This window comes from Tiliqua scincoides, chromosome 3, assembly GCF_035046505.1.
Source record: "Tiliqua scincoides isolate rTilSci1 chromosome 3, rTilSci1.hap2, whole genome shotgun sequence".
NCBI lineage: Eukaryota > Metazoa > Chordata > Lepidosauria > Squamata > Scincidae > Tiliqua > Tiliqua scincoides.
The window spans coordinates 188,730,019-188,752,053 of NC_089823.1; the positions used below are offsets into that span (position 1 = coordinate 188,730,019).

The 22,035-nt window shown below is 44.3% G+C and overlaps 1 protein-coding gene across 1 annotated transcript; it reads left to right on the forward strand.

Annotated features, from left to right (window-relative positions):
* Nucleotides 1-829: 829 nt before the first annotated feature.
* Nucleotides 830-20,119, forward strand: ACTR1A (actin related protein 1A). The gene is made up of 11 exons (XM_066622608.1): nt 830-933; nt 4,959-5,023; nt 6,000-6,075; nt 8,047-8,172; nt 9,884-10,008; nt 10,866-11,082; nt 11,402-11,494; nt 12,828-13,002; nt 14,099-14,160; nt 14,877-14,917; nt 15,974-20,119. The coding sequence occupies exons 1-11, from the start codon at nt 886-888 to the stop codon at nt 16,074-16,076; spliced, it is 1,131 nt and encodes a 376-aa protein (XP_066478705.1). The 5' UTR covers nt 830-885; the 3' UTR covers nt 16,077-20,119.
* Nucleotides 20,120-22,035: the final 1,916 nt, after the last annotated feature.

Genomic DNA, 22,035 nt, shown 5'->3' on the forward strand with positions numbered 1-22,035 from the left:
AAATTTGCCTGGGGCATATGTTAATGTCTAGCCAGTCATCCTTTTATCATGTAGCTCCCAGGTTCATGAACTGTATATTACATTAAGGCTGCACAGTTGAACACACTTACTTGGGAGCAAACCCCAATCAATTCAGAAAGCCTTAGTTCTAAGCGTGTCTAAGAGTAGAGGTGTCAAACATAAGGCCCGCAGGCTGGATGCAGCCCCTGGAAGATCTTTATCTGGCCCCCAAGAAAATTGGGCTCTCCCAGAGCCACCCTTTCAGCATCACCGCTTCTGCCAAGGCATGGCTTTGCAGAGCACCTCAGCTGCTGAGCTGTGGACAGAAGCAAAGCTGCTGAAAAGGTGCCTGTGCCCTCCCCATCTTGAAAATATGATCAAGACTCGCATATCTTCTCTTCTGCCATTTACAGCTGCCCTCACCTCACCTGCCTCCCCACCCACTGCACATCCCTGCTATGTACCACTACAAAGCAGGCCTCAGTCAGCATCACGCCTGAAAAGCTGAAACTTCCAGACTTCATGTTAGACATTCACTGCTGAACAGCCCCCCAAGGGGTCCATGTCCAGTCAATGAAGGAGGGAGGCAACAATGAACAGCAGCCAAGGAACTTGGGCAGAACATTCGCTTCCACAAGGGAATCTCATCGACATAATAAAACTACAACCCCCACCATGCACCGCGGCATGAAGCCTCCCAGCACGCGCTGCTCCTCAGCTGTCAGGCAAGTAGGCGGGGTATTCTATTTTCCCCTACAGATACTCGTTTTCCCGGCATGCCTTGCCCCCGCCCCGGGTTCCGCGCATGCGCGCCTCCTCGCGAGCTGTCGCTTGCTGTGTAGTGAGTGAGTGACTGAGGCGGAGGCGGCGCGTAGGGCGCTCGCGATGGAGTCCTACGATGTGATCGCGAACCAGCCGGTGGTGATTGATAACGTGAGTTCGGCCCTGACTGGGCCCCTCAGGCCTGCCCTGTGAGGAGGTGGGGGAGGGAAGGTTGCTGTGGGCCGTTGCCGCTTACTCCCTCCAGAACCCGGTCGATGGATGGAGCCTCCTGCGCAGGCGCCCCGCCCTCATTTCATTCGCTCTCTTCAGCCACCGTCGTTTGCCTTCTGAATATGGTCCCTCTTTTCTTCCTCTCGGTGACCCCGCCCTCTCTCTCATTGGCTGACGCGCCTGTCGATCAATCGCGGAACGGTGGAGTCTGAGAAGCCACAGCATAATTGAAGGGAGGGGGCGGCTCCCGCATCTCACCCTCCGATTGCTCTGTTTTCCTGCCACTCACTTGCACTTACCCAATCGCCTTTCGGGATGCAGTTTGTCCCGCCTTTGTGGAGATGCTTTGTGATGATTGGCTGCTTGGCTGTACTGTGTGTTGTCCTGAACGCTTAAGCTCCGCCCAGGCCATATGGGCTGGATATGACTGGCCAGACGAAGAGGCGGGAGGGGGTATGTCTGTTCCACTAGTGCTGCGACTGGCCCTGTGCCCAGCAGTGATGGTTTGTGTGCCTTGCGCGTTGCAGGGAGTTAAGCAGCTGTTGTCCATTCATTGATCTTGCACATCTGCAGTCTGAGACTGATGCTACGTCCTGCCTTTCTTCCCATCACACAGTGCTCTGTACTGTGAACAGGGCCTTTCTGAACACCTTGGACCAGTGATTTTCAACCGCTGTGCTGTGGCGCACTGGTGTGCCGCACATGGTCTGCAGGTGTACTGTGGGAGTTTGGGTGAGGGTCGTATATTTATAAGAACATAAGAAGAGTCCTGCTGGCCCAAAGGCCCATCTAGCCCAGCTTCCTGCATCTCACAGTGGCCCACCTTAGGGCCCAGTCCTATCCAGTTTTCCAGTGCCACTGCTCCTGTGCCAATGGGGCATGCACTGCATCTTGTGGTGGGGCAGAAGTCACAGAGATCTCCTTAAAAGTATGGGAACATTTGTTCCCTTACCATGGGGATGCATTGTGGCTGCCCCAGTACTGGAAAATTGGATAGAATTGGGCCCTCAGGGAGCACACAAGACAACAAGACACAACCTGTGTCCTGGTGCCCTCCCCTGCATCTGGCACTCTGAGGAAGACTATTGCTATTCTGAGGTAGTAGAGGGATGTAGGCTCCTGGCCAGCAGTGCAGCATGCCTTGTCAGTTGTCAAAAAACTGATGGTGTGACTTGACAATTTTAATGTCTTCTCAGGGCCCAATCCTATCCAATTTTCCAGTGCTTTTGTACTGAAGGGGCATGCACTGCATCCTGTGGTGAGGAGGCAGTCACAGAGGCCTCCTCAAGGTATGAGAGCATTTATTCCCTTACCTTGGGGCTGTATTGAGGTTGCACCAGTGCTGGAAAGTTGGATAGGATTGGGCCCTCAGTGTGCCATGAAATGAAAAAAGGTTGAAAACTCCTGCCTTAGACCAGCTATTTTCATCTCGCATTACACTGACAAAGCACTAAAATTTTCAGGGCACACTATCAGTTTTTTGACAATTTTCAAGGCACATTGCACTGCCAGTAGGAGGGAGGCGCACTTCCCCAATGACTCTGCTAATAAATTAGGCTGCAATCCTGTGCACACTTTCCTGGGAGTAAACCCCATTGAACATAATGGGACTGACTTTTGAGTAGACCCGCTTAGGATCAGACTTTGAATTTCCCCCAAATTCCTTCAGCATACCTGCAAAGCAGTCACAGCACACCAGTGTGTCATGGTTGAAAATTGCTGCCTTAGGACCAAATCCTATCCAACTTTCCAGTTCTGGTGTAGCCATGCCAATGGGGCATGCACTGCATCCTGTGGTGGGATGGTAGTTCTGGAGGCCTCCACAAGGTAAGGGAACTTTTGTTCCCCCGCCAAAGGGATGCATTGCAGTTGCACTGGGGCTGGAAAGATGGATAGGTTTGGGCCCTTAGACAAGCCCTCCATTGAATCCTCAACCCCTTATTCAGTTTCCTGGTAGACTTATCTAAACAATAATGACTATAGGAACAATAAACTTCCAGATGGAGTAATTCTTCAGTTGGTGCAGTGAGTAATATTTCAAAAGGGATTTGCATCCCTATCTCAGTTATGCACTTCCCTGTTTTCTTATGTTTGACAAAGCAATTAGCGTATTTACACAAGAAGAGCCCTTCTGGATCAGGCCATGGCCCCATTTAGTCCAGTTTCCTGTATCTCAGTGGCCTACCAGATGCCTCTGGGAACACACAAGACAACAAGATTCCTGTATCTTGTTGCCACTCCCTTACATCTGGCATTTAGAGATAGGCTTCCTCTAAAACCTGGAGGTTGAATATAGTGGTTTGTAACCCATGAAGAACATTTTCTCCATAAATCTGTCCAATCCCCTTTTAAATGCATCGAAGCCAGATGCCATCACCACATCCTGTGGCACAGCATCCCAAAAATTAATTATGCACTGGATAACAAAGTATTTTCTTTTGCCTGTTCTAACTCTTTCACACAGAGATCAGTTTTTTCCTGCTCCCAAAGCATTTGCCAAGAAGCACTGTTGTTTAAAGGGTCATGGGGGTGAGGAGGGTTGGGATCTAAGGATGTATTCAAACCTTCACTTCCCATGAGTATCTCATGGGGGTTGCCTTCTCTCACTTAAATGTCAGTGTGCTGCACCCATACCTGCTTTAATTATACACATGAGAGATATTTTCAGTGCATTTACACCGGATTTTTCAGAACTCTGCTCTTGCATGTCTGCGTTCAGGGCAGTGTATAGTATTTCCTAAATATCTAGCCTAGACGTTCCTAAATGTCCAGTCTAGCACATCTCCCATTTTCACCCTCCCACTCTTCATGTTTCTCATTTAGAAACACAAGAAATGTAGTCAGGTAAGGCTTCTGGGTTCTACAGCATATCTTTTCCCCACTCCGTCAAATGTTCAGTCCCTCAAATTTAGGATATCAGCCTCATGGACTTCATTCCTCATTTTTCCATTCACCCGATTTGGCCTCAGACAATACACTGAGATTCTCTTTGCTTCTAGTCCTCATTTCTGGCTCTTGCATTGATCATTTAAAGCTCCCCCTGTAACCCTGGTAAATGGTTTTGTTACTAATGTTCATTTTTAATAGTGTGCATGTGCCTGAATACTTCTGTGGAGATGCATGTCACAAAAAATCTAAATCAGTTAAAATGATTATTATTTTCCTCTGTATCCAGTGTCTCTTAAATATTTGAATAGCTAACTCATCATGTGGCTTCTGAGATCAGCATTTTTCCCCTGGCAGAGATTCAGGTCGAGGAATCTCTAGAGATATTGCAGCTCTGTTGAGAAAGACAAGTGACAGATTATACCGCTCAAAGAACAAAATGTTGTGCTACTTTCTGCAATGCCTTGCATGCTGGTTCCCAAGGGTTTTGTGAAGTAGATATTGTCTGAACGGAGGGGGGAGAGCCGAGAACCTTTGCTCTATAAGCTACAGAAAGCAGACGATCTACCTCCGTGCAGCAGTCTCTACATCTGGCCCTTTATCTTTTCAATTCTGTTCTTTGCGCCTCCTCTGCAACTTGTATGCATTGGATATAAAATTTCTGTGCCTGTCAAGTGGTGAGCATCCTTTCTTAAATATGTGGTTCTGTGAGAGGTCTTCAGCTTGTGTAGTCTAGTGCCTGGGAGAAAATAAAAAATGTAATTTGCTCCCTCTAGCGTTCACTTGTAGACCGTGACATTTCAAGCACACATCTTTCATCACGGAATTTGTTGGGAAGGGTTTTTGTTCAGAGGGGGATGGAGAGAAGACTACTTGTGCTAAGTTTTGGCTGCTATTCCTGCTTAACCCATTTTTGCCCGGCCCACAGGTGTACACATTTGGTCCCTGTTGCATGTATGCAATGTTGGGCAGAAATGACTTAAAACAGCGGTTTGCAGAAATCCTAAAGGGACCAAAGTGCCTCATGTTCAATAGAGGTTTAATTTTACATAATTGTGTTCCATTTTTCTGTTCCACAGGGTTCTGGTATGATTAAAGCTGGCTTTGCAGGCGATCAAATACCCAAGTACTGTTTTCCAAATTAGTAAGTACTCTGGTAATTTTGCATGATGCTCTATGAATTCCATATTTAAGTTTAGTGTCTGGGTTTTTTGGTCTATACCATGTTGGGGGAATTGAAACTACCAGTTTCTCACAGTGACTCTGACTGGGCTAATATATCTTCTTCAAGCAGTGGCTTCGCTAGAGAGGTACTGCGGGTGCAGACCACATTGGGTTATACCCTAAGCTTTGGAGACCCAGTCTACCCAGACCCAGGCAGACCTGGCCTCAGCTGTTTTGTAGTCAGTTGAGCCCCGCCCCTTCTGAAAAGGGTCAAGATTATGCTTGGGAAGGCAGTGACCTTGGAAGGGCCAAAGTTTCTGCTGCACTAGCTGTGGCCAGAAAAGTCTCCTGCCCAGTCCTTCACTCTCCTTGAGGCCAGGTCTACCTGTCAGGAGGGAGAGAGATGACCAGCCAGGCAGATCGGGCATACACAGAGCTCCGGGAGTGGACGCGGTCCATTGGGCTGTCATCATGAGTTACTACACTGGGTGACACCAGTCATAGAGATGCCATTGCCTGCAGGTATGTAGTGAAGCAGAATTTAATACTGTGAGCTTTGAGATTCTCAGAAATGGCTCCTTGGGGTTTTGGAACTTTGAGGTATTTTTAACTCCTTGCCTCATAACCCTGTAAGACCAGTACTTGTTATCTTATTATGCCTATTCTGAGATTTATGGACAATGAGTTGTTCAAGTCTACTCATTGCTAATTTGAACATTGATCTCAGACCTGGTCAAAATTAGACCTGGTTTAATTTTACATAATTGTGTTCTTTTACATAAGGGTCTTACTAATTATATACTTACTTACATAAACTACTTATTACTTTAATAAGGGTCTAATTATGTAAAATTAACCAGGTCAAATTAAATCAGGTCTCTGTTGAAAGAGATCAAAGAAGTGAACTGTGCCTATAGGGTAAGAGAGATGCTTATTTTTTGCCCAATCTGTTTCAGTGTGGGCAGACCAAAACATGTTCGTGTTATGGCTGGAGCTTTGGAAGGTGACATTTTCATTGGACCAAAAGCTGAGGTAAAAACAACATAATTGATTTGTCTAGTTGGTAGTCTTCTATCCTTCATTTTAAAGCAGGCCTCAGAAATAGGGAGCCAATACTTTATATCTAAGTCTCTAACCATCATCTCTTGCCACTCATGTAGTCCCTCTGACAGGATCCAGGTTGGACAACTTCTTTTAAACAGTGGTCTATAAGAAATGTCTTATGAGCTGGAGATCTCTAGCTCAGTGGTTCTCAAACTTTTACCACCGGGACCCACTTTTTAGACTGAGAATCTATCAGGACCCACCGGAAGTGATGTCATGACCAGAAGTGACATCATCAAGCAGGAAGAGTTTTAACAATCCTAGGCTGCAATCCTGCCCACACTTACCCAGGAGTAAGCCCCACTGACTATCATTGTTTGAAGTCTATACATAGTAGCCTGTTAAAAGTATAGATCTGTAACATTTCCACAAATGCAGTCACATACCATGGTAGCATCAAGTCTAATATATTAAAAATAAAATATTGAAATGAATAGGAACCCACCTGAAATTGACTTGCGACTCCCCTAGTGGGTCCTGACCCACAGTTTGAGAAACACTGCTCTAAGTGAAATACCTTATTTATGCAAAACAGAGCTCCTATAATGTGTGCATGAATATGAATTTAGTGCATATTTCTGATGAGTTGCTAGTGTAATTCCCAGTGCAAACCCAGTTGCTGGTTATAGGGAGTAACTCATGTATGTTTAACATCATGTATAGGTAACGCATGTATGTTTAACATTTGCCTGTGCTTGCCAAAGTCCAAGCCAGAGCATGGCAGGACTGCTAGTTGGGCTGGCTTTTAGTCTAAGTAAGCAAAGAGTGGAGGATTTTCAGTGTGATGGGATTTTTCTATAACTTCTGTTTTTGTTACTTTTCTCAAGGCTTGAGGGGAGGGTGATTAAATGCGAATAAGTAAAATGAACATGTACTTAGGGTTGAAAAACTGGTTTCCATACACAATTCTTGATAACTCTAACAGCCGATTCTGTACCCCACCATTCTGTACCCCACCAGTCCATAGCATGCAACACCACCAACAGAGAGTGTATTCCATTCTCTGGTTGGGGGTGCAATCAGACAGCCAGCAAAAGGTAAGTAAAAATAACTTACTGGCGAGTTACTGGAGAGTAACTGGCCCACCTTACCCCAGCAGTATCTTTTCTAGTGGCTGTCTGCTGGCTTTGCATCTTTTTAGATTGTGAGCCCTTTTGGGACAGGGAGCCATTAGATATTTGATTTTCTCTGTAAACCGCTTTGTGAACTTTTTGTTGAAAAGCGGTATATAAATACTGTTGTTGTTGTTGTTACCTTCCAATAGGCTGCCTAATTGCCAGTGAGTCTCCTCAGACCCAGACCAGCTATTTTGTTGGCGTAAGTCTGAAGAGAAGAAGGGGATGGGTGTGGGCTGGCAAAAGGGAATAGGATCCAGTGTGCATGACTGCCACAGAGCTTCTCCTCCAGGTATGTCAGTGAGGAGCACTTGGAGCTACTAGCCATTTGAAGCAGGTACTCCAACTCTCTCTGCAGCGGTGCGCCATTTATGACTCTGCAGAAGCATTTACAGTGATGGAATGTGAGTTTGCACAGTCGTAAATACCCAATAGATGTACTGGGCATTCTCATCTGTGGAGTCGTCCTTCCATACAGACCTGGATGTTAAATCTTGAGCATTCAAAACTGAAAAAGGATAATAATCAGAATACAGTATTCTTATCTCTAAGCGGGAGAGAAGAATTTGCTGTTCAGTATAACTTCCTATTCTGTCACAAGCTCCTCCCCTGCTGCAAAGAGAAAACATTTCTGTTGTTATCAAAAATGGAAGTAGAGTATTCCTCTGTGAGATTCCTTGGAAATAGATCCATTTTAGGAGATGAGGGTATGAATGAGGTGTCCAAATAGAGAGGGCAGATGGTTTACCAGGCTGACTTGCTACGGCTTCTTCTCATTGGCTAGGAGCACAGAGGCCTCCTTTCCATACGCTACCCTATGGAACATGGTATAGTAAAGGACTGGAATGATATGGAGCGCATTTGGCAGTATGTGTACTCAAAAGACCAGCTTCAAACCTTCTCTGAAGAGGTGAGCTTCTCTCTGTCCACTAGCCCCCAAATTCCAACCTCTGACACTCAGTTTGCTTGTCCTGCTTTATTGCCCTGCCACTTTCTCTCTCAGGTTCTATCTACCCCACCAGAGTATCCTTTTCATAACCTCTCCTGTGTTCATGTATTGCATACAACTCAATAACTCACAGAACCTCAAGTAGTGCCATTCTTGAGAAGGACACTGGGTTGGCCTGCATGTGCTTGTGTAGCATTTTTTCTTCTATGCCCTCTCTACATTTCATATAGTTCTGCTGGGCTGTTAGTCCTCTTGTGCATAAAGCATTTTCTGGAAAATGAAGCAGCAAACACTTTTTGCTTCTGGATTGCATATTCTATTGTGAGCTTGAAGGGATTTATATGGTTCTCTATCTTGAGTCTTGCCTGTTTAGCACAGTGCAAGAAAATTCAGCCACCGAACCCTGGGACAACTTTTTCAAATGCTTCTGCCCTCACTGCACCCCTAGCGCCCTGTCCTCTCAGCACTCTCTCATAACTGTCCCAGACTGTGTGATTTCTGGCATCCTAATGGTGAGAAGTTATCCTGCAGTACACTAGCAGGAAGTTTGACCTGTTGAGATGTGTTCTTTCAGACAAGTGAAGCATTAGAAAAAGAAGCCACTTTGAGTGCCCATCTGGGAGAAAAGCAGTTTCCAAATTGAATTAATAAATAGATGTTTGATTAATTGTATGAACACAAGAAAAACCCTGCTGAATGAGGTCAAAGGCCCATTTAGTCTAACATCCAGTTTCCCACAATGACCCACCAACTGCCTCTGGGAAGCCACAAGCAGCAGAGAATCATTTGTTCCCCATTCCTTGCTCTACCTCCATAGCTGTTTATATATGATTCCTCGGTGGTCACCAACATTCTGTATAAGCAGTCCTATGCTGAGCTCCAAGCTGCCTGGAGCCTGACTTTGGTGGAGTTCGAGCTTTGTGGCTGCATAGCTTAAAGGGAATAGTGGTGGTCACCTCACCAAGCACTTTTCCTGACCTAGCTTTGGCAATTGAACCTTAGCATATGTGCTTTTTGAATTAATTTGAAGAGTTTGGATCAAACTCTTCCATATGGATTTTTGGATCCACAGTTATCTTGTATAATAGTTTGTTTCCAGGTACTTTCCAGACTTCATTGTCCAGGAATAAACCCTGAAAAAGAACCCTCTTGAGTAAGTGAGGGCTATATTGAGTACAACATCCTCCTTCCTGTGGGAGTGCCTGGAAACCAAGTGCCGCAGGGAAGCCCCCAAGCAGGGCCAGAAGAGAAGCAGCCCTCTCCTGCTGCTGTCTTCCCAGCAGCTGGCATTCAGTGACACATTGTCTCTTCACAACGTAGCCATCATGACTAATAGCCAGTGACAGACCTGTCCTCCCTGAACATGTCTCATTTCCTTTTAAAGCTTTCTTAAACCAATGGCTATCACTTGTGGCAGTGAATTCCATAAATTATGTGTTGTGTGAAGGAGGATTCCTTTTTGTCACTTCCAAATCTACTGCCAATCAGTGTCACTGGACAGCCCTGAATTCTGAAGGTGTGAGGAGGAAGGGGAGTTTGCCTCTTGCACCTGGTGGCAAGTTCTTTCCCTGCTGTACAAAGTCCTTGAAGTGCCTTTGAATGCTCTGGAAATGCCCTCATGAGTCCTAATGGAGTTCTACCCAGTGGAGTCTTTTGTGTTCCTGTCTCTCAGCATCCTGTGCTCCTGACGGAGGCTCCACTGAATCCACGTAAGAACCGAGAACGAGCAGCAGAGGTTTTCTTTGAGACCTTTAATGTGCCAGCCCTGTTCATCTCCATGCAAGCTGTGCTTAGCCTGTGAGTACTCTTCTCCACCCCTCTTCCTTTCGAAGAACTCACCTTGGAGGAAAAACCAGTTTCTGCAGTGTAGAGTGCTGGTTTACAAGGGGGCTGCTTATGAGACTGGACTGGCTGCAGTTGGCTTTTTGAAGGTTGATAGCACAATCCTACACATGTTTACTTGAACTTCCCACTGTGTCTAATAGGACTTCCTCCTTAGGGAGTGTGTTTGTTTGCAGCCTGCCTCTTGGACAAGGCTTCAAAGGATTTCTGCACCTAAGTTCTGATGAATAACATGTTTGGGTTCATTTTAAAAATTTAAAAGATTTCTGTAGTGCTTTTTATGCTCAAAGCAGTACAACAATAAAAAATACAAGATAAAATACAATAAAAGCATTAAATAAAAACATTAAAACCATTGCCAGTTGTCTTCTGGCATAGACATGGAATTCCTTTGCACAATTTGAATTTGATTTCTACATAGTTGTGTTTAGCCCTTGCTTCATCTTTTCAGAGGGTGCATTTAGAGTGTTTTCTCTTTGCTGTTTGATCCAATGAACAGTTACTGTCACTGTGTAGAAATGATAGCTCCTTAATTCAAGATAAAATGGAGTAGATTGAGGGCCAAATCCTATCCAACTTTCCAGTGCCTGTGCAGCCATGCTTCCTCTGGTGGGAAGGCAGTCATAGAGGCGTCCTCAAGGTCTGGGAACATTTGTTCCCTTACCTCCAGGCTGCATTGCAGCTGCACCAGTGCTGCTTGGACCCTGAGCTGTCCTAGAATGGTTGGTGTCCTGGCAAATGTCACAGTGTCCATTAGGTGTTTTGCAAATTCTGTTTTGAGTGTTTTTCTGACGGACATTTCCTTTCTGTAGCTATGCAACAGGGCGAACCACAGGGGTGGTGTTGGACTCCGGGGATGGGGTCACCCATGCTGTTCCAATTTACGAAGGGTTTGCCATGCCCCACTCCATTATGCGGATTGACATAGCTGGCCGCGATGTCTCTCGTTTCCTTCGTCTCTATCTCCGGAAGGAAGGCTACGACTTCCATACGTCATCTGAGTTTGAGATAGTCAAAACCATCAAAGAGGTGCGTGGGTGCCCCTCCTGTTTGATATGGAAATGGAATGATAAGGGTTTTTTGTTCTGAGGGAACAGAGCAGTAGGCTGACACTTCCTATCGCATCCAGAGGGTGTCAGTTCAGATTACAGGAGTGCGAGGCAGAGAGGACACTATCCCCTTGTACCCTTTGTGTGAAAGTCACCAGGACTTAAAACAAAAAACACACAACCCATTCCATTTAATAGGGATGTTCTCAGCAGTGCCTGGGCCTGGTTTGTCTTAGAAAAATTATACAGAAGCATAGGCTTAAAGTGACTGTTTCGTTCTGCTTGTCATTCCTCTACAGCGAGCTTGTTACCTGTCAGTTAATCCACAGAAGGATGAGACATTAGAAACTGAGAAAGCTCAGTACTACCTTCCAGATGGAAGCACAATTGAGGTTAGTGAAGACTTGGGTCAAATATTGTTTGAGATGTAAACCAAAAATTATTAAAGAAGCCTTAATGATTACCCTGCAGATCAAAGGACTGTTTAGGAGATGTTATAATATGCCTTTAGGTTGCTAAACTTTTATTTTTGGAGTACATAGAGCCCTAACTTGTTAAAAAGTTAAGCTGATAGAGGCCAAAAATCTATAAGCTGCAAATAGTCCTCAGGGCAATATTGAATTTGGCTTCATCTTTCTTTTCTCCCAGGGGTGATTTCCTACCCCAGGAGCACTTTTCTTGCAAAAACACAAAAGTTCATTGCTCTATCACTTTGTCCTTTTAGGACATTTTCAGTGGCAGTTCTGATGCATGATATACCCAAAGGAAAATTAATTACTAGTAACCATTTCCTTCCTTTGAACAAAATAGTGCCCAGGATACAACATTACAGCAGAAACCAGTTGGAGCATCATTGGGGGAACTTGGTTCCTCAGCTAAGTTTCATTAATTTAGCCCTACTAACTTTCACTTCTCCATCTTAGTCCATTTCTTTATGCTGTTAAAGGCTCCTGACTGCCCTTCTTACAAATATAATGTGAGTGGATGGCCCGAAGCAATCTATGTATAGAGGGAGAATGGTGCTGATTTTTAGACTTTATGGAATTCTGTATATGTTTACCTAAGAACGTAGGAACAGCCCCACTGGATCAGGCCATAGGCCCATCTAGTCCAGCTTCCTGTATCTCACAGCGGCCCACCTAATGCCCCGGGGAGCACACCAGATAACAAGAGACCTGCATCCTGTTGCCCTCCCTTGAAAGTAACCCTTTCCTGAAAGTACCCTTGCCTGAAAGTAAGTTCAACTGAAATCAATAAGAGTTCTGGGTAGACATGTATAGGCAGCACTGTGAATATGCATATAGAGTGCAAACATGTGCCACATAATTCAACTGTATGTATACATTTGTGTTTACCAGACAAACAGCGTACAGTGTGTTTTGCGACACGTACTGTCAAAAACTGACTTCTGTCATCAAGTTTTATTGTAGTTCATTTGTAAACATGACAAAATTGGTCTGGGGTAACCAGTTTTCCCTCTAAACAAACTTGTTGGGGGGTGGGTTCTGTTTCTAATGACAATTAACTCCCAGTGTCTAAATAAGAAAGTACCCTTTTCCTAAAGTGATGCTTTGGAGTTACTTGCAAAAAAGGTTCACTCATATTATTTTCAGTTCCATGATTCTTGGAGCGCTATCTTCTTAGTGGAGCACTCCTCCCTTGCTATGAGCATACCTATTTCTAACCTGTCAAAAAGAAGGCTGACTCCCTCTTGTACCTTTGCAGATTGGCCCGGCCCGATTCCGGGCCCCTGAGCTGTTGTTCCGTCCAGACCTGATTGGGGAGGAGTGTGAGGGGTTGCACGAAGTGTTGGTCTTTGCAATTCAGAAGTCTGATATGGACTTGAGGCGAACACTATTCTCCAACATTGTCCTCTCTGGAGGCTCCACGCTCTTCAAAGGTTCGTTCAGACATTTTTTTTAACCTTCAGGGAGATGTTAAGCTCAAACTCTCCATCTTCAAATCTTTCCAGCACCATTTTTATTGAAGTTCTATTAATGCTTTGGGAGTGAGAATTGGTGAAGAACTCTCTTTGAACACAGGACAGAAATGCTCGCAGCAAAGTGCTTGTTTCAGGCCCAGTTGGAGGCAAAAGGGCTTTCCTCAAAAAAAGCATACTTCAGCACACTTGCCTTGTAGGCTGGATATCTATGATACTAGAGTTACTACTTCTAATCATACCTAATCTGCATAATCTACATACATAATCTACGAAGTATTAAACATCACCATTGTGTGCCCTATTTGAATAATTTCTTTATCTCTACTGCTTCACTTATCTGAAATGCGTAGGCCAGTAGTTCCCAAACTTTTTGGCATTGGGACCCACCAAAAAAAGAGTTTCATTTTACCAGCCGCTCAAACCTCTGTGGCTATTTTATTTATTTATTTATCTACTTGAATTTATATCCCACCTTTCTATCCCAACAAAGGACACTCAAAGCGGTTTACAAATAGAACTTTAATGGTGCTTGGGCAGCAGGGCTCCCCGCAAGTAGCAGGTTGTTTAACCCTTGATGCATATTTTCTAATCTGCCTTGTCAGTTTCACAACCCACCAAAAAATTCTATTCTGGACCACCAGTTTGGGAACCCCTGCTGTAGACTGTACCATACCATATAGTTATCATAGCATATACTTATAGTATTGTGTAGATATATACCATGTAATACAGTTATCAGCCAGATCTACTCTGTTTTTCTTTCTCTTTTTAGGGTAATATTTCTGAAGACCTAGAATTGTAGTATTATCTAATTTGTTTAGATTTGCCTTGAATGGGGAGCAAGGGAAAGAGAGAGAGAGCACAAGTGGCAGCCAGGGTACAGACAAGAGGCTCCTTTTCATTACAAATGGGCGAGGGGAGAGGTGGAAAAGGGACTCCTTCCCCTGAAAACTAGAGTGGGAGAATCAGAATGTTATGCAATACCTTCATCAGGATCAAAGAAGATGCCCACATCGCTGCCTTTATACTTAGATGATTTTTGTCTTTGGTTTAGGTTTTGGCGATAGGCTTCTGAGTGAAGTGAAGAAATTGGCCCCTAAGGATGTCAAAATCAGGGTAGGTAGAGTCTCTCTGGTCTTTTGACTCATGGTGGGTAATCACAGAGTTGGCTCAGCAGACCCTTGTAAAGGGTTTGAGTACAGCTAGTGTGTCTCTTGTCCGGTGTAAGCAATAGCTTCTGCCATTAGTAGTAAATGCCTCTCTGTATTTGTCCTTTCAACCAACCATTTGTAGTTGCCTGCAGTGATAGTTAGAAAGCATTGTGTTGTTTGCCCTACAGTCCACCCAAACATTTCCACTATAACAGGCTCCAGAGCATTATCTGTGTGTTAATTTCGTGCAATAGACCAAGGCTGCTATCCTATGCTTCCTTCTTTCCTGCATGCAAGTCCCATTCAACTCAGAAGGGCTTACTTGTGAGTTGACATGCATAGGATTGCCCTGTAATAGTTTTGTAGCACATTTAAAGATTACCATTTATCAACAGAAGCTTTCATGGTCCAGAACCCTTTTTTCTCAGATACAGAATAGCATGAACTTCCTCTGAGGCTACATGAAAAGTGAACTCCTAGGGGCCTTGGAGGAGCATTTTGCTGGTCCAGTTGCACTGCTGACTATGTAACTTTTTAATGAGATCAGTGGAGCGTGGCTGGGGACAACAGCAAGGGATCCCAACAATTTGCCAAGGAAGACTTTTATGAGCCTGGTATATGGCGAATGAATACTATTTCCCACCATATTTAGGTCTCTCTATCTCTTCTTTTTCCTTTCAGATATCTGCTCCTCAAGAGAGATTATACTCCACATGGATTGGGTATGGAACTTCCCTTGCAACAGAAATTCTAGTCCTTTCAGATCAATGAAGTGTCTTATTTACAGTTTGAGGGGAGAATAGGTTTTAGCCGTTTCTGACATAGTACTGATTATTATGGCTCTGGGTTCAGTTGCAGCAAGCCTTGAGCATGCTGTGCTGGGGAAGAAAATTGGAGCCATAAGGAAATGTACATGCCAAAGGTTTCATTGCTGTCCTAGCAGGGCAGGTAGCATGGTATCTTTCAGACTTTCTACCTTCAAGTTACCCTTTCTACATTTGACATGTCTGTTGTGACATTCTTCCCCATTGTTTAGGATTGGGGCGGACATATTGTTGTAGTGTGCACCCAGTTCAGGCAGAGCTCTGGAACCCTCTCTTGTGCTTTACACACAAACATCTGTGGAGGCGAACAAGCTCTCTTTCAGAGACGTTAGCTTGCTATTGTTGAGGGGGGACCTGAGGGGGGACATGATTGAGACGTACAAAATTATGCATGGGAAGGATAAAGTGGATAGAGAGATGCTCTTTACACTCTCACATAACACCAGAACCAGGGGACATCCACTAAAATTGAGTGTTGGGAAGGTTAGGACAGACAAAAGAAAATATTTCTTTACTCGGTGTGTGGTTGGTCTGTGGAACTCCTTGTCACAGGATGTGGTGACAGCATCTGGCCTGGATGCCTTTAAAAGGGGATTGGACAAGTTTCTGGAGGAAAAATCCATTAGGGGTTACAAGCCATGATGTGTATGTGCAACCTCCTGATTTTAGAAATGGGCTATGTCAGAATGCCAATGCAAGGGAGGGCACCAGGATGCAGGTCTCTTGTTATCTGGTGTGCTCCCTGCGGCATTTGGTGGGCCGCTGTGAGATACAGGAAGCTGGACTAGATGGGCCTATGGCCTGATCCAGTGGGGCTGTTCTTATGTTCAAGGAACCTAAGCATTCTCTAAAATCACTGGCAGAGCACTGCTCTACTAGAAATTGAGGGAGTAAGAGAAAAAAGCTGGTTCATTGCCAGCCATTTGGCTAACTTGTACCTTGGTTCCTTTGCAGTGGCTCCATCCTGGCTTCGCTGGACACCTTTAAGAAAATGTGGGTTTCCAAGAAAGAATATGAGGAAGATAGTTCCCGGGCAATCCACCGGAAAACTTTCTAGGCCAAGAGGTTTCTGGGGTCTCCTTGGAGATTTGCCCTTGATCTCAACTCACTTTTCTGAGTCTTGAGTGTCTGAGGAGCTCCCTGTTTGTGTGTGTATGAGTGTGGGTGGATGGTGGCCAGCATGCTCTGGACTTTCCTGGAGCAAAAGGGAAGGCCGGGGTTTGGACTGACTTCTGATGGTTTTACAGAAAGCAGGTGAGAGATTGGAATGAACCCTGTTAGAAAGCTGTGTTCCTTTTCCATTGGCCCATGAACTTTTGGGGGGAGGACGGGAGTGTATTTGTCACGGAAGATTGAAAGAATGGCTTAGAAACTGAGCGACTTAGTAGGATAGAAATGAGAGGATTGTAAACTGGCCATTGTTTGACTCCAAATGGAGGGTCTATGCATGCAGGCAAAGTTGGTCTGTCGCAAAAACTCTTGAGTGCAGAAGCCTGCTGTCCAGTTCTTCTCAGTTGCTCAGCAATTGTTTCTCCGTCCCTCTTTTTTAAAAAAAATTTAAACACAAAATAAGCACTCTCTAAGTTGTTTTAAACTCATTTATTGCTGTGTGAATGCACACACATGTGTTGATCTGTAGGCTAGTATGAGAATCTGGACCATGACAGCACAGAGCAGTTAATTTAGGATCTAGTTTGTAATGCATGGTGTAAAACAGAAGTACCCATTTTTATGTTCTAGATGGCCCTTGTCTTGGCATCCTGTCATGAGTGAGTTCCCGGTTATGCGACCATGTTGCCCAGGGTGACTCTGAACCTTGTCACAGCACAGTCTCTCTACCCCCTACCTGTTTCTTTTGTATTCTAAAGGTTTACAATATTGATTCTTTCTGTAAGCACAGAGGCTGTTTAGACCCTTCTTCAGGGCTTATGACTTGATCATATTTAACCATCCTTACTGGGGAACCATCCAACGGTTTTTAGGATTATTTTATTTATTGGAAAGTTTGATAGTAACCATGTTACTAACAGGGCCCAGGTTAGTTTTCCCCCATTCTCTCCCCACCTTTTCCATTTTGGGATATTATTTTTGCCATTATTTAACACTAACATTGACATCTAACAAAATACTTTCTTGGTACTGGGGGAGGGAGTCAGTCATGCAACCATTCCCTAGAATGCCCTGTTACATTGGGAGTAGTTGCTTTCTGTGAATGCACTGCATGAGGGAACAATAAACTTTATTAGATGACGTAGGGACTGAGTAGGGAGGTTGTCATTCCAGCATCGTGTTTTAACTTCTTTAGCTGCTCCTGCATTGTTACAGAAATAGAAAGGTCTGTACATCTGCTTTGAGTTTTATTTTTGTGTGGCTTTTTAAAAAACACACACACATTGGTGCATTTTATTTTTAAGTTTTTTATGGGTTTTTTTATATGCTGCTGCTGAAAACCAAATATTTTACTTTCTTGGCCACTTAAGTATTAGAAGTTGAGGCAGCAGAAAATTAGCCTCATGTCTGCCTATAGCCAAATAAAGGAAAGCAGTAGGAAGCAAGAGTTGTGGTTTGGTTGTGATCCAGATGTATTTTGGTTGCAAGACTTCTTTTTTAGTTCATCAGCATTTTCAGAAAGAGCCTTCAGGACTGGAGCAGGCCAGTTGGACTTTTAGTGGTGTTCTACCTCTGTATTGGTGCTTACAACATCATGAGCAATCTAGCTTAGAGGAGATCTTGTATGGCCCCTCCTGCAGACTAGAGAGCAGGTAGGTACTGAAAATGCCATGAACACTTGTGTGTTATGCAACATCCCCAACAGTGTTAGAAGCAGTGCAAGGTTTTGCGGGTGAAAACATGAGATTACCATGACAATATAAGTTTTCATTGTTCACTAATAGTTGATTCCTAGTGTGAGAGCAGATGTGCCCTTGAATCCAGTGTTAACCCTGGAACTTTCAAGCTTTGTAGTAGGATCACTGGCAAGAACTTGTTGAGGAGGGAAGGAGAAGTGAGGGATGGGATGTTCAGTACTTTGCATCTGGTGTTAAGGTTGTATGGGTGTTCCCTCCTCTTCCTCCCAAGAGGATGCTCCTGGACAGAGTGGCAACATGCCACTGGTGAGCACTGATCAGGAACTCAGCAATACTGTATGTCCTTATCTTTTGGTTCTAAGTCACACAGTTCATAGATGTCACATGGTGAAGACTCCTTAAACTAATGTTGGGGAGTGTTTGCACAGGCAGCAAATGCAGGGGCAGTATTGACACCATAATTCTTTATTGTCACTGCATTGTGACTTACACAGAGGTAGCACAAGGCAATGGCTCGTTTCTGAGTTTGGTTGGCAGAAATGAATTGTTTAAGCACTGATAAAGGGCATAAAGCCATTTTGCAGTACCACCTATTTCAAACAAAGATTCTGCTCATGGCTTACAATTATGCATGAGAATTTCCTGTACATTCTCTCTTTTCTCTTCCCCTGTTATATTCCTAGTGTTCTAATTATACATCATGGGTTTGCTCACCGTAAATGCACCCCATCAGTCATCTTGCACTGCCAGAAGAACACACTTGTGACTTTAGTTGCCTTCTCAGCCAGCAGTTGCAGCTGTTAGTGCCTCTTCACTGAACAAATTGCTTAGCGCCCAGCAGGATAATATGCCTATCACATGATTGAGGCTTGTGGGCTTGGTTTCCCCCCCCCCCTCAAATGTAAATGGCCACCATGCAGGGCTCTAATTTGGATCAGGACATGGTAGAGCAACACTTCGACTCTTTCCCTCATATTTCTAATCTGGACCAGGGCCCCTGATAACTGCTGTATGTAGTGAGGGGAAAAAGGTTCCAGTGAGGAACTTTTTTCATTGTAGAAGAGCAGCTGTTGAGCCCTTTGATATGGATCAGGAAGGGGGAAGAAAGGGTTAAACTTCCCTTCCCCCACATTACATGGTCCCAATCTGGATGGGACCCTGTGAGGCTATTATTTCCATTGGAAAGTTTGCAGGCCTCAGTCACACAATTGACGCATCTCCTAGTTTAGGCCTTAGGTGTTTAATTCTAAATAAAGCACGGCATCTCCTGGGATGAGCCCAGCAGTAAGCACTGGGAGCAGAGTCCAGATCCTGCTATCTCAGGACAGCTGGAGATGCTTTCTCATGTTTGTTACATCCCTGAGTTGAGACTTTGAGATGTTGCTCTGCTTTGGTGATTCATATTGATCTTAGCTGTTTGACTCAAGCAACCATGGTTTAGTCCTGCCTCAGGCAAGCATGTTTCTGCTGCAGGAACCAAGGCTTGAACAGTGGATCTGAAAACGTATACAAGCAAATTCTTTGTTTTGACATATTGCACTTGTTTGGTAGCTGCCTGAAATTTTAAGTTATTTGGGGTTTGGTCAAGAACTACATGACTGAACACTGGACTAGAGGGTGACTTTAAGGGATCATTTACCAAAGGGGTACTCCAGACCACTAGCTTTGCAATTTTAAAACTTACAGCCTCCTAAGGTAGCCTGGGATGTTTTATGAGGGACCTTCTGCTGGCCTGCCCTGGCTAAGGGAGACTGGCCCTTATATTTCTTGCCTTATGCTACAAGAATGTTGTATTTTGTTTGAGCTGCCTCCTGTCTGATATGCTCGCCCACTGCAGGTCATTCCGACAAAGGCCTGGATTTCAAGCTTCATGTCCACCTGGAGTATAGCAGCCAGGCTCCCTAGTAATTACTTAGAAACAAAGGAACTTCCTATTGCAATCATGGGGAATAGTTCGTAACCTTGAGTGCCCATGAATGGCAGCTTGTACTAATAGAGGTAATAGTGACCAACTCCTAGCTATGTGTAGTCCATGTAGGGAAGTATGTGTGGGAGAATAGAGGAATGTGTATTAAAACCCCCGTTAGTTCCTGCCCCTCCTTTCATTCCTTGTGACTTTCCTTGTTTTGACATCAGCTATCACAAGCAGCAATGTTGCATATTGAGCAAACTGACAGGTGCTTTCTACAATCTAGCATTGGTTCTCTCAGCCCAATACTGTACCTGCACATGTGTGTGAACCATTGCTGGGTGCTGCCCAACATACTTAAAATAAAGTTGTTAATATACAAAATGGTATCTGTTTAATGGAATCCTAGAGCAGGTCCAAAAATGAGATTATTTTCCATTATGAGCAAAATGAAAACAAAACTCTTAATTGTTGCTCTTCTGATTGTTCCTGCAGACATTATGGTATATGCCAGTGGTTCCCAATCTGGGGTATGTGCACCCCCAGGGGTACTTGCCAGGACTTTTAGGGGTACTTGAAAAAGAATTCAATAATGGTAGAAAAGGTAGGTCTGTATTAGAATTGCAGAGCTAGTATGAGAGGTACAATTTATGGAAATGGGCTGCCAAGGGGTACATAGTGAAAAAAATGTTGGGAACTACTAGTATATACCACTACTTATCTATTTACCATAGATGTTGGGTGGTTTTCAGTCCAGTTCTATCTACTAGGCACCAAGGAGACCCATGCTGGGCTTTGCCCAGAGCCACCAGCAACCTAGGACTGTCACGATCCTTACATTCCACATTTCAGCCAAGATTAGCATCCAAGGCAACTTACAATTAATATGCACACAAAGGTGAAATTATAATTGAGTGAGGACACATACGTATAACAGTTTTCTGATCTCTGGCAGTTGATGTTATAAGGCTGAGTTCCAGGCTGTTTCCATCAGCAGGAGCTGACTCAATACTGATCAGGGAATTGGACAAAGTGTCAAATTCTGATGCTGGAAGGAAGAATGGCAAGTGACTTAGGGCCAAACTCCATGTTAAACAGGTAGCTCTGAATGGTTGTGTTGGGTTTTGCATCTGATTAAGCAACAGCAGGGGGAGAAAAGAGGCCTTTGCCTCCTCGTTCTCACCATGTTCTGAAACTAGCTGCTATATGTGTTAGGACAAATGTCTACAGCATCCAGGGACAATACTAAAGATTCTGGTCATGACTGCAGCAGCCACAAAGGGATAAAGCTGCCGCACACTATGGTCCTAGTTTAAATCCCCAAGCCCAGCATTTGCCATTTCCAATTTTTAAAAAAGAACATCACACAGCCATATAGAGCAAAACTACATAATGTGTAGCTTGAGCTCCCAATAGCCCTATACTTGAGCAGTTTGATCAGCAACAGCTTATGACTGGTTGTACACACATCTGCTCATAACAGAGGGTGGACCTGCAGCCTCATAAGCAGCACTGTTCATTTAGGTTTTGGGCAGGGAGCCCTTTAGCTAGCCAAATGATTTCAAAAGCTAGACTCAAGCTACTTTAATTAGAGTTTCCTGCTCAGCTGGTGCTTCCAACACACATTTAGGGCCAAGCATCACGATACCTTGTTCCACTAGCAAGGTATGTATAATAACACTTCTTTGATGCAGGAATGGCATCAGTCCATGGAAGCAATTCAACCCCTGAACCTTTCATACCAGTGCACCATCGGGGTGTGTGCGTGCAGGACTTTGCCCCAGGGGCCCCTGAGGCAGTATAGGTTTGGTGGGTGGATCTTTCTGATTAGCACATTCCACCCCAAACCTGGATCCTTCCCAGAGCATCCAGTACTGATACAGGAACTCTTCATGTGATCAGGATGATTTAAGAAGAAGCTGTGAGATACAATGCAGCACAGGGTACTTACTACTTGCAATTGGCTTTGCAAATAGAAACTGCACCATACATATCAGCCTATAGAAACAGTTCTAAGTACTGAGTACCAGCCATGTTCCCAAACCACTATACACAAAAACTTTTTAAAAAGAAAATACTTTAATGAAATGATTCACATGGCTTGTTAGTAGAACAGGTTACAATTTAACCATCGCATAATATAAAAGCCTTTAGAACAGTGAACATATTCCTCTCAATCCAAAGGCAAAATGGCAGTTTTATAGGGGCTGTCTTGCCAGCTACCTGGTTCAGCACCCAAAAAAGAGAATTCAACTTGGTCTCAAGGATCTCTCAGTCATTCCTTCTATAGCTGGAGCCAA